Raw genomic sequence first — 13,393 nt, 5'->3', positions numbered from 1 at the left:
GGACTATGACAGGTGATAGTATTGTCAAGGTTAGCTATGATTTTCTGATTTTCATTATTTTTATTTTGACAATTTATTTTAATATGTTGGGAAAAAATAAAATAATGCATGCGCCACATTTCTGATTTCATAAAAAAATGTACCATTTAATAACGGAATATTTGACTAGTGCTATTTAAAAAAAATCAAATTAGCCCTGCATCTCAAATATAAATGAAGTATAAAATTCGAAAAAAATGCAGAAAATAGAACTTGAGTGTTCCTAGGAATAGCCCAAATTTCAAGAAGATTCAACAAACCGTTGTCGTGATATTCAAGTGCTATTATACTTTTTACCGACCATGTATGTTGTTTTTTAATAACTTTTAAAATGACATGAAAAAAATACCTACCAGTTTAAGACGTATAAAAATTTATAATTGTACTGTTCCAGATATCCTGATCATTTTCCTTAAATGCGAACAAAATCCGAGATGGTAATTTGATCGTTAATCAAAGAAACAAGCTGATAAGTTATTTAAAAATTCATCGATCAGTGACAACAATAAACGTGGAAGGTCAACAGGGGCACAACCAACAGGTGTGCTCACTGGTTTTTTCAGCTCACGGCTTGTGACGTCGTGTATTAAACCATACATTGTGCATCTTATGTGCTTTATTTTTTTAAAGCGTTTCTTTATTTAATGCACATAAAACACAAAAATAATCATTTGATTTTTATTTTCAAAATCTAAACGAAAATATAGTCACAAAATGTAACACATACAATGCTGACACAAACGAAAAACAAATTATTGGCTAAACAAAAATTTACGAATATACATTTAAGTTATTAAAAGCCTTACTCCTTAACATCCGTTCTATTCTCATGACGATTATTTATATGACGCATTAAACATTTACTGTATTGCGTCTTATATGAACAGTAGTCGCACTGATACGATTTGATCTTCAAATGGATCTTCACATGCCTTCTAAAATTAGTCCTTCTTCTACTTTTATATGAACAGGTCGTACATTCATACCACTTACATTCTTTTTCATCCAAATGTTGATAAATTACATGTTTTTTTAAGTACGACGGCAATTTGGCTTTGAATGGGCAAATTTCACATTCGTACCATTTAATTTTTTCTTCATCTGGATGTCTCGTATCTAGGTGTACCTTTATGTATCTTTTATACTTAGTTTTGAAACTACACTTTTTGCATTTGTACCACTTAACGTCTTCGTCGTTCAAGTGTAAGCTGTTTGTGTGTAGTCTTAAACTATATTTTGCTTTGGTCTTGAATCGACACTTTTGGCACTTGTGCCACTCAATATCTTGTTCATCTAAGTGAATTCTATTAATGTGAATTTTTAAATCGGATTTACGTCTACTTTTAAACGGACACTTGTCGCATGCGTACCGTTTGTCCGAATGGCTATTTTTAATGTGACGTTTTAAATATACTTTGAGTTTGCTTTTGTAGGGACATTCAACGCAATAATGCCAATGTGTTTCGTCAGTTTGCTTGAAGTCGGAACTGCATGTGGCACTCTCTTTCAAAGAACTCACACTTTGAAGATTTTTTTTCGTACCCGTGCATACTGAAGTATGCTGAAGCCACCTCAACGACAGATTTGTTTCAAAGTCGCATTGTTTGCAAACGTAGTTTTGTATCAGGAAATTCTGGACAGATATATCATTTCTAGAGTCTCTCTTAAGGCCGTGTTGTTGTTGAATGTGTTGTTTAAATAGAATTGTTAGTTCAGTCTTAAAATCACAGTGTTTACAGTAAAAAGCTTCAATTTTGGCGATGTCACAAGTAAATGTCTCCAAGGGGAAACAGTGTCGTCTCACGTGGTTCGCCATACTGAAAAGCGAAGTTGAAGAATAAGGGCATAGTTTACAGGTGTGTACGTTTTTCCATGCAGACATCCCACCTGTTGCGATCGCTTCACAATTTTCCAAAGCAGACATTGTGGCCACCTAAGAGCGGTTTATCACAGTGTGGAAGAAAACTGGCATTTTTCTTACCCAAAGCTCGTTGGAGCACAGTTAAAACCGGAAAGAAATAAATACTTCTTTATTCACGTATAACTAGAACGAACATAACCGCACAGATTAAAATCCGCAATGCAACTAGATTACATTAATTTCTGCAATCGTGCCGACCAATCACAACAAAACACATTGGCGTCAAATTCAAATTAGCACAAATTAGTTCTGTAATCGAATAATCGAATGTTCAATACATACATTTCTCTCACATTAATCGCTTATTTGTTATTGTTTTATTCCTTTATTTTTCAGACAAATGTAGCATCTTTTCATGTTGCCACATATGTCATTTCTTCACTTTTTCATTGTTGGACCTAACGCGAGGAGGGGTTGGCAGGTCCGTTTTGCCCCAGAATGTGCCGATTATGTTTAAGTGTAAATCTTGGGCAATAAAATTAATTTTTTACAACCCTCGGTAGAATAATTTATCGTGATAAATTCTCAGAAATCGTGAAACGAGATTAAAATAAAATGAGTTTCAACAAAAATCTGAAAATTGTAAGTTGCACTCTGGTGATTCCGGCCTGCCAGGCAGCCTTTGATCCTATAAGGGGTTTAAATACCTTTCTAAGAAATTGTACTTATTTTGCCTTAAACGGAACCAGCAATTCTTCCTAAAATGTATATACCTACCTGCCGCACTGGGATAGACGATTACCGGACATGGTCATAAAAACATCGTAAGCGGATATTGAAGAATAATAAATTTATGACAGGTTGCCGACAACAGAGCTTCAGCACAGAATAGTCATTTCCGGTATTCTTTTGAAATAATAATTTTAATGCTGGAGATAATTATTAGATATACTTAAATACAATTTGGACACTGTAGTATAGGAATAAAAAAAAATATATTCTTTTTAAGCGTACGTAAAAATATTGCACAATTTGCGACACATCAAACAGCGAAGCGATGGCCTATTTGCAGGAAAAAAGAAAAGATTTTTCAGTCTTGAATAACTATGCTACAGTAAAATGTTTATTTTTTAAATTTAATACCACAATCCCTTCTTCTGCACCTGTGGAACGGGTGTTTAGTAGCGAAAAGCAAATTCTGACACCAAGAAGAAATAATTTTGATGACAATACGTTTGAAATGTTGTTAATTTTAAAAAATTCATTGAACAATACATAAAAAAATACATAAACATGTTTTCAGTTATTTTATTCGCCAAAGCTTCAAAAAGTATCTGTTTTCTTGTATCTGTATATAGATACATTTCGAAAAAATTGAAAACAATCTGTATCTAGATACTTTTAAAAGTATCTGTCCCCAACACTGGTTACCAACTACATATGCTCCACTCGTACAACATTGGATTACGATACTATGTATTTCTAGGGACTATAGTGTAAACAATTACGTACCAACTTTAGTACGTGGTTTCACTCACAACAAAGAATAAATAATGCGACAATGCGACAAAACAGGAAATGAGTCAACTCTTAATACAATTCTTCTTGCGCTGTCTTATAAAAATTGACTAGAATTATCCTCCAAAAGGTAAACTTTTTTATTCCCCCAAACGCACTAAAACATGGCTAATTAATTGCCTTCGTTACTGAGTTTTTCTTTTTCAAAGCGGTTTCGTGGCGTTTTTTTTTTGCACTAAATTGAACTTTTAAAATCGGGACACGACAAGAGGATGAACAGATATTTTTTTATCAATGATCTACCATGTTAATATGTACACGATATTTCTAAAATATACCAAAAATTTACAATAATAGATACAGCAGTTTTGAGGATTATTTGTCTAATAAAATCGCAGACGGACGGGAAACAGATTGGCACACAAGTCATTTCCACAGGATTTTTCTCTCCCCCCAAGTGAAGTGCACTAAATCCCGCTTCTTTGAATTTGCTTTGATCTGCGAATTTGTATTCGGATAAACTCTTTACATTAAAATAAGTATAGATAAGTAATACCAGTAACCGCCTAAGAAGATAAATATCATCAGATAAATTCGTTTCGATATCCTATAATTTCTTTATTTTTTCACTATCACATATCACTTATTGTTTAATGACAGACTATACTTTTTTTTGATATCTTGTCGAGCTTGTTTTTCTGAATTCGGTCCGGTAGTTTTGGAGATTATCTGGCTAATAAAAATCTGGACAGACGGCAGGCAGACTGAACCAAGAGACCTTTTTCATATTCTGTTGGTCATGAAATATCGAGAAAGCATAAAAGTAGCTAGTCGCTCCCTGATAAACTTGATTACAACACTTTCTTTGCTTACGCTCAAGGAGTAAAAAGAAAATTCGTAAAATTATTTTGGAATCAGAAGAAAAAGAACACGATTTAATTCAACAACTTAGGTGATGTGGAACGTCTAGCGCTAATGTTTCTAGATCCGGCCTTTGACTGTCTCTTCAAACTTAACACAGCTACGTACAACCATGCCGCAGTGCCCTCGCAAGCGCCCGTTATGCCTACTGTATCCAACTAAATTTACTCCACTGTCAATGTTCAAAGGGATCACTGTTTATAATTAAATCGTGAATAATGGCAATTACTATTTGACAATTTCCAAATAAGAATCTATTAAATTTTAACAATATTTTTGAATTAGGAAAAACCATCCATCCCTTTTGACTTTTCACAATTTAAAATATTACCTATTTCACTTGAACAAAGTTGCTTATTTCTTCGGTATCATAAAAGAAAATTAAAATGTATAAAAATCGAAAGATTGCGTGAAATAAAATAACAATTTCAATTAATGTTAAACTGTGTTAGAATCAGGAACGGTTGAAAAGCCTAACATGAACGGTAAATTTATAGCAATCAATAAATTGATGCTACGCGTTAACAACATACTCAAAAACTCACACATTGTGGTGTCGCCGTCGGTACGATTTAAGTTTCGTTTAAACAAAAGCTATGAAATTACCAAACCAAAATCAACTTGGCCTAAGCAACCTTAATAGTTACAGCGTGGTTACACCTACACCAGACAAACAACAAGTGACGGATCTCAACCACACACCTACTAAACTACCAGCAAAGAAACTAAAGTTGCACATGGTTGCCGATGTTTAACGATTTTCTTAATTCATTTTTTAAATCAAATTATTCGAAAGCGGTTTCGGGTCGCTGATTTTTTTTCGGCGCAACCTTTTAATTCAAATTGGGACACCACATTATTTAATGTCTGTAATGTAAAAAAAAAGATTTAAAATGTTACTCATCATAATCTTAAAAAACAGTTGGTCACAAAATATAACACATAACACAGTCTGTTACAAATGCTAGAAAAAACGAACTAACAAAAATAGATTTATATACAACTACTATCCAACTAAACCTCAATTAAATCCCACACGTGTTTTTCCTGTTCATAAAACGATGATTCTCTTTTAATTTTTGTAAGGACAGTTGGTACCATTTAACTTTAGTTCCATCCAAATGGTTATTTGCTTATATGACGCTTTAAATATTCACTGCATTATATGAGCAATAATCACACGGATACAATACATATAAATTAAATGACTTTCTAAATATTTCGCTTGTTTAGATATTTATGCTTGACTAGTACGTGCCTTTGTAAAAGTGTTTTATGTTTAGTTTTGTGAAAACACTCATTGCATGTGTACCATTTAACGTTCACGTGTACGTTATTTATATGGGATTTTAAATTACCCTTTGTTCTGGTCTTGAATTGACATTTTTGGCACTTGTACCATTTGCCTTCATGTTCATCTAAGTGCATTGTATTTATGTGGACTGTTAGATTTCCTTTCCATTTAGTTTTAAATGGACACTTGTCGCATGCATACCACCTGTGCAAATGTAACACCTCAATGTGACGAGTTAAAGTATTTTTGACTTTACATTTGTAGGTACATTTGTGGCAATAATACCAATGTCCTTCCTCAGTTTGCTTGAAGTCGGAACTGCATGTGGCACTCTCTTCCAAAGAACTCACACTTTGAGAACTTTCTTTCGTTTCCGTGCATACTGCAGAATTCTGAAACGATTTCAACGACAGATTTGGCTCAAAATAGTATTTTGCGCAGCCGTAGTTTTCTTTGCTGGAATCCTCACTAGATATATCCTCACTAGATTCTCTCTTAGGGTCGTAATGTTGATTAATGTGTTGTCCAAACAAAACTGTCAATTCCGTCTTAAAATCACAGTCTTTACAGTGATGATAAGCTTCCATCTTAGCCTGCCACAAGCATTGATTAAATACATACATGTATTTAATCAATATCACAAGTAAATGTTTTCTGAGGGAATCACTGTCGTTTGATGTGGTTTGCCATAAGGAAAAGCGAAGTTGAAAAATAAGGCCACAGTTTACAGGTACGTACGTTTTTCCATGAAGACCTCCCAGCTGTTGTGATTACTTTATTCATAGTATTTTAAAGTTGATACTTTGGACACCTAAAACCGTTTTGTCAGACCTACTATGGAAGAACACTGGAATTTTTCTTACCTAAATACCGTTGGACCATAGTTAAAACCGGAAAGGATTAAATATTTCTTTACACACGTTCATTAACCAATTATTATTTTCTGATGAGTCTACTTTTTGTTTGAATGGGCATGTTAACCACCATAATTGCAGATCCTGGTCCAATACAAATCCACACTGGATGGAGGGGGTTCATACACAGTACCCCCAAAAAATTAATGTTTGGTGCGGCATTATTAGTCGCCACATTGTAGGCCTCTTCTTCATTAACGGAAATTTAACGTCTAAAAATACCTCCGACTTTCGCAACAAATTATTATTTCTCAGCATAGACAAATATTTCCCAACTATGAAAACCCTAATTTACTTGCAGAGACCATCTGGTTCCAACAAGATTTAGCACCACCTCACTTTGGATGTCAAGTACGGCATTACTTGAACGAAGCTTTTCCTGGAAGGTGGATAGGACGAAGGGAAGTAGTTAAGTGGCCAGCTAGGTCACCCGATTTAACGCCATTTGACTTTTTCTTGTGGGTAAAAAATCGAGTTTATGTAATAGACCACACGGCATCGAAGAACTCCAAGAAAAAATATTGAATATTATTACTAATATTCCTCCTTTTATCTAACACATTCATTTGAAAACTTTGTGTAACGTATTTACCACTGCCAGGAGAACATTTCTTGTAAAATTATTGATTTTGAAATGTTAATTTGATCTTTTTTCAATAACGTAATTTTTTATTTAAATTTTTCAAAAATGTATTCATTAGTTAGAATCATTAAATCGGAGTATTGTTATTTGTAGAATATTTTGTAAATTATTCTTATTTCTACCTTTCTTTCAGTTTATGTTCCCTCGGTTCTAACATTTTTACAATCATTGGGCACTAGTATAGTTTTTGAATAACGTGTCCTACGCCAGGACTATGACAGGTGATAGTATTGTCAAGGTTAGCCATGATTTTCTGATTTTCATTATTTTTATTTTGACAATTTATTTTACCATGTTGGGAAAAAATAAAATAATGCATGCGCCACATTTCTGATTTCATAAAAAAATGTGCTATTTAATGACGGAATATTTGACTACTAGTGCTTTTTAAAAAAAATCAAATTAGCCCTGCCTCTCAAAAATAAATGAAGTATATAATTAGAAAAAAAGTGCAGAAAATAGAACATGAGTGTTCCTATGGAAAGCCCAAATTTCAAAAAGATTCAACAAACCGTCCTCGTGATATTCAAGTGCTTCCATACTTTTTACCGACCATGTATGTTGTTTTTTAATAACTTTTAAAATGACATTATGAAAAAAGTACCTACCTGTTTAATACGTATAAAAATTTATACTTTTACTGTTCCAGATAACCTGATCATCTTCCTTAAATACGAACAAAATCTGAGATGGTAATTTGATCGTTAATCAAAGAAACAAGCTGATAAGTTATTTAAAAATTGATCGATCAGTGACAACAATAAACGTGGAAGGTCAACAGGGGCACAACGAACAGGTGTGCCCATTGGGTTTTTCGGCTCACGAGTTGTTGTGACGTCGTGTATTAAACCTTACATTGTGCATCTTATGTGCTTTATTTTTTTAAAGCGTTTATTTATTTTATTCTATTTTAGAACCATAATCTTATTTATAAGCACCCAAATGCGGGCTTAAATTGGCCTTTTTAGCACAAATCTGTCAAAAATTGCTAAGCAACAATTGATTGTTCATTTACACTAATCAATTAATTATTCAAACAGGCTTCGATATTCAACGTTTTTCTTAAGTTGGAAAAATAATATTTTATCAAATCATTACCTGACCGACTTCAAATTCTTCTAAACTTTCGTTTGAATAAAGGTTTTCCGTTTCTTTAATTTACATTTTGAAAAACGAATTATCAAATAATCAACGTGGTATCCATAACAACATCAAAATAATAGCCAGCTATGTATTAAAATTCGCATCGGCACAATTCACACAGTCTTGCCGAAAATACTCAATATTTCGTTAAAAATAGTTTAGAAACTAAAATAGAATAAAACGTTGTATGTACCACGTGCATAATTGTCGATTGTGGCACTCGGGAAATTAAAAGCCCTCCTTCGTCGGGCTTTAAACATTCCCTCGTGCCACAATCTCCCTGATTATGCCCTTAATACATAAATAACTATAATGTACATAAAACACAAAAATAATCATTTGATTTTTCTTTTCAAAATCTAAACGAAAATATAGTCACAAAATGTAATACATCATACAATGCTCACACAAACGAAAAACAAATTATTGGCCAAACAAAAATTTACGAATATACATTCAAGTTATTAAAAGCCTTACTCCTTAACATCTGTTCTATTCTTATGACGACTATTTATATGACTCATTAAATAATAACTGTATTTCGTCTTATATGAACAGTAGTCGCACTGATACGATTCGATCTTCAAATGGATCTTTACATGCCTTCTTAAATTGGCCCCAAATCTACTTTTATATGAACAGGTCGTACATTCGTACCACTTACCTTCTTTTTCATCCAAATGTTGATAAATTACATGTTTTTTTAAGTACGACGGCAATTTGGCTTTGAATGGGCAAATTTCACATTCGTACCATTTAATTTTTTCTTCATCTGGATGTTTCGCACGTAGGTGTACCTTTAAGTATCTTTCATGCTTAGTTTTGAAACTACACTTTTTGCATTTGTACCACTTAACGTCTTCGTCGTTCAAGTGTAAGCTGTTTGTGTGCAGTCTTAAATTAGATTTTGTTTTCGTCTTGAATGGACATTTTTGGCACTTGTACCATTCAATATCTTGTTCATCTAAGTGAATTCTATTAATGTGAATTTTTAAATCCCATTTACGTCTACTTTTAAACGGACACTTATCGCATGCATACCGTTTGTTCGAATGCCTATTTTTAATGTGGCGTTTAAGATATCTTTTTATTTTATTTTTGTAGGGACATTCGGCGCAGTGATGCCAATGTGTTTCCTCAGTTTGCTTGAAGTCGGAACTCCATGTGGCACTCTCTTTCAAAGAACTCACACTTTGAAGATTTTTTTTCGTACCCGTGCATTCTGAAGTATGCTGAAGCCACTTCAACGACAGACTTGTTTCAAAGTCGCATTGTTTGCAAACGTAGTTTTGTACCAAGAAATCCTGGCCAGATATATCCTTTCTAGATTATCTCTTACGGCCGTGTTGTTTTTTAATGTGTTGTTTAAACAGAATTGTTAGTTCCGTCTTAAAATCACAGTGTTTACAGTAAAAAGCTTCAATTTTGGCGGTGTCACAAGTAAATGTCTCCAAGGGGAAACAGTGTCGTCTCACGTGGTTCGCCATACTGAAAAGCGAAGTTGAAGAATAAGGGCATAGTTTACAGGTGTGTACGTTTTTCCATGCAGACATCCCACCTGTTGCGATCGCTTCGCAATATTCCAAAGCAGATATTGTGGCCACCTAAGAGCGGTTTATCACAGTGTGGAAGAAAACTGGCATTTTTCTTACCCAAAGCTCGTTGGAACACAGTTAAAACCGGAAAGAATTAAATATTTCTTTATTCACGTATGACTAGAACGAACATAACCGCACAGATTAAAATCCAGAATGCAACTAGATTACATTAATTTCTGCAATCGTGCCGACCAATCACAACAACACACATTGGCGTCAAATTCAAATTAGCACAAATTAGTTCTGTAATCGAATAATCGAATGTTCAATACATACATTTCTCTCCCATAAATCGCATATTTGTTATTGTTTTATACCTTCATTTTTCAGATAAATGTAGCATCTTTTCCTGTTGCCATATGTGTCATTTCTTCACTTTTCATTGTTGGACCTAACGCGAGGCGGGCTTGGCAGGTCCGTTTTGCCCCAGAATGTGCCGATTATGTTTGAGTGTAAATCTTGGGCAATAAAATTAACTTTTTACAACCCACGGTAGTATAATTTATCGTGATATATTCTCAGAAATCGTGAAACGAGATTAAAATAAAATGAGTTTCAACAAAAATCTGAAAATTTAAAGTTGCACTCTGGTCATTCCGGCCTACCAGGTAGCCTTTGATCCTATAAGGGGTTTAAATACCTTTCTAAGAAATTGTACTTATCTTGCCTTAAACGGAACCAGCAATTCTTTCTAAAATGTATATACCTGCCGCACCGGGATAGACGATTACCGGACATGGTCATAAAAACATCGTAAGCCGATACTGAAGAATAATAATAAACAGATTGCCGACAACAGATCTTCAGCACAGAATAATCATTTCCCGTATTCTTTTGAAAGATTAATTTTAATGCTGGAGATAATTTTTAGATATACTCAAACACAATTTGGACAATGTAGTATGGTAATAAAAAAAATATATATTCTTTTTAAGCGTACGTAAAAAATATTGCACAATTTGCGACACATCAAACAGCGAAGCGATGGCCTATTTGCAGGAAAAAAGAAAATATTTTTCAGTCTTGAAAAACTATGCTACAGTAAAATGTTTATTTTTTAAATTTTATACCACAATCCCTTCTTCTGCACCTGTGGAACGGGTGTTTAGTAGCGGAAACTAAATTCTGACACCAAGAAGAAATAATTTTGGTGACAATACGTTGGAAATGTTGTTAATTTTAAAAAAATCATTAAACAATACATAAAGAAATACAAAAACATGTTTTCAGTTACTGTATTCGCCAAAGCTTCAACAACTATCTGTTTTCTTGTATCTGTATCTAGATACATTTATCTTCCATCTATCTATATCTGTATCTAGATACTTTTAAAAGTATCTGTCCCCAGCATTGGTTACCAACTGCATATGCTCCACTCGTTCAACAATGGATGACGATACTATGTATTTCTAGGGACTAAACTGTAAACAATTACGTACCAACTTTAGTACGTGGTTTCACTCACAACAAAGAATAAATAATGCGACAATGCGACAAAACAGGAAACGAGTCAACTCTTAATACAATTCTACTTGCGCTGTCTTATAAAAAATTGACTAGAATTAGCATCCAAAAGGTAAACTTTTTTATTCCCCCAAACGCACTGAAACATGGATAATTTATTGCCTACGTTACTGAGTTTTTCTTTTTCAAAGCGGTTTCGTGGCGTTTTTTTTTTGCACTAAATTGAACTTTTAAAATCGGGACACCACAAGAGGATGAACAGATATTTTTTTTATCAATGATCTACAATGTTTTTTTTTTATTTTTTTTTTTATTATCATATAAGCTCCACAGGTCGCAACCCAATTACGAAGCTTAAAAAAAGGAACATAAATAAATTATTCATTTAAAGAGAGAGTAAAAAAAAAAAAAACTGCTGAAAAATTTAATGTTTTAACCAGTAGAAAACCAATCTCAATCTCAAGAAGATGATCAGACACCACTACCAATATCAGTGCCGTTTTTGTATAAAAAATAATTTGTTAGATGCTTTTTAAGTACTTGGCCACTGACCACGTGAATATCAATATTTACATCGGCATTGAACTTATCAAAATACATTTGCATCATATACAGGGTTAGTCACGAGAGAATTACTTCTGAAAATTATTTTTACGCAACCCAAAATACTAATACCCTGTACCACTTGATATTATCTAAACTTAAAATGAAATGCCTAATCCATGATTGCTTTGACTTTGGCAGTGTCACTTTGACGTTAATTAATTTTTAACATTTTTTTTCATCGTTGGCTCGCCTCTAGAGCCCCATTGGATCGACGACATACAGTCAGATCAATCTGGGCTATACTGAAGCCGTAAGTGCTCTACCAATGTTGTTCGCCACTAATGTGCATGTGTTAATTCGCCATCTCTGCGTCACCTAGAGCCTCTTCGAAGTGCAAATCTGCAACCTCTGGACTTCTTCGGCCATCCATTTACAAAAAAGCCGTAGCATCCCCCCAAAATGCCCAACATTTTCAACAGATTAGTAGTTAAATTATTTACTTACTTGTTTGAGTTTGTGTTGTAACCTTTGAATAAAATGCCGTAAAAGGAATTTTTAGAAATAATTTTCTCGTGATTAATCGGTTGCAAAAGATCAAGAGGCACACTGACAAATTTATTAGCGGCTCCGGAGGAGATTTCCGACTGGATGCGGTACCACCATGGACACTCGCGTAACCTCCTTTTCCACAATTGTCAAAATAAGATTGTCAAACTCAAAGCAATCATGGATTAAGCATTTCATTTTAAATTCAGTTAGTATCAAATGGTACATGGTATTCGTATTTTGGGTTGCGTAAAAATAATTTTCAGAAGTAATTCTCTCGTGACTAACCCTGTATATAGGCGAGAACTTCAAAATATTAGTCCTTGATTTTTTTATATAAAAGATGCTTTTGTCTCGCAAACTACGTGGTCGAGCCCAATAACACACTTGTTCAAGTAAACTTGGAGCATCCAATCTGTTGTTTACTAGGGAATGTAAAAACATTACTAAGTTTATAATTCTTCGGCACTCTAAACTTAATATGGAAAATCTACACAACAATAATTTTTGAGGAATGTTTCTTATGGGATATATGCCATCAATCCGAAACACCAGATATTTCAAGAACCGTCTCTGAACCTTTTCAATAGATTCTGTTAAATACTTAAATGATGGATTCCACACAACACTAGCATATTCAAGCTTCGATCTTACAAATGCATAATATAAATTAATGAATGTACTTGAGTTACGAAAACACTTAGTATTACGGACCACAAACCCCAAACTTTTGTAAGCCGCTGATACCACCAATTCAACATGTTTGACAAAATTTAGCTGGCTGTCCAAAGTGACTCCTAAATCTTTAATGTATTCAGGTCGATTTATTACATGACCGCAAATAGTGTAACAATGAATCATTGCATTTTTAATTTTTGTGAAAGACATCACTTTGGATTTAGCAGG

General features: G+C 33.7%; 2 protein-coding genes across 2 annotated transcripts; both read right to left on the bottom strand.

The window, feature by feature from the left end:
* Nucleotides 1-841: 841 nt before the first annotated feature.
* Nucleotides 842-2,709, bottom strand: LOC135142547 (zinc finger Y-chromosomal protein 1-like). Its single transcript, XM_064074263.1, has 2 exons — nt 2,678-2,709; nt 842-1,856 (listed from the first exon to the last, which is right to left on the bottom strand). Exons 1-2 carry the CDS (start codon nt 2,707-2,709, stop codon nt 842-844), a joined length of 1,047 nt encoding a protein of 348 aa, XP_063930333.1.
* A 6,097-nt stretch (nt 2,710-8,806) lies between these two features.
* LOC135142546 (zinc finger Y-chromosomal protein 2-like) lies at nt 8,807-10,669 on the bottom strand. Its single transcript, XM_064074262.1, has 5 exons — nt 10,663-10,669; nt 9,892-9,937; nt 9,705-9,821; nt 9,375-9,656; nt 8,807-9,308 (listed from the first exon to the last, which is right to left on the bottom strand). The coding sequence occupies exons 1-5, from the start codon at nt 10,667-10,669 to the stop codon at nt 8,807-8,809; spliced, it is 954 nt and encodes a 317-aa protein (XP_063930332.1).
* Between the last annotated feature and the right edge of the window lie 2,724 nt (nt 10,670-13,393).

The sequence above is a fragment of the Zophobas morio genome, unplaced genomic scaffold (genome assembly GCF_036711695.1).
Source record: "Zophobas morio isolate AGI-343-1 ecotype UQ-CSIRO unplaced genomic scaffold, CSIRO_AGI_Zmor_V1 ptg000049l, whole genome shotgun sequence".
NCBI classification, from domain to species: domain Eukaryota; kingdom Metazoa; phylum Arthropoda; class Insecta; order Coleoptera; family Tenebrionidae; genus Zophobas; species Zophobas morio.
This window is presented reverse-complemented; position numbering and strand designations above follow the sequence as displayed.

What these genes read in the sequence shown, in the direction of transcription:
- LOC135142547 (XM_064074263.1), bottom strand. Translation starts at nt 2,709, where the DNA reads ATGTCCGGTAATCGTCTATCCCAGTGCGGCAG. An exon ending in CGTCTATCCCAGTGCGGCAG is followed by an intron (nt 1,857 to 2,677) that starts GTAGGTATATAC and finishes TTCGCTTTTCAG; the next exon opens with TATGGCGAACCACGTGAGAC.
- LOC135142546 (XM_064074262.1), bottom strand. An exon ending in TTGCGAAGCGATCGCAACAG is followed by an intron (nt 9,822 to 9,891) that starts GTGGGATGTCTG and finishes TTCGCTTTTCAG; the next exon opens with TATGGCGAACCACGTGAGAC. An exon ending in AAGACGGAACTAACAATTCT is followed by an intron (nt 9,657 to 9,704) that starts GTTTAAACAACA and finishes GAGATAATCTAG; the next exon opens with AAAGGATATATCTGGCCAGG.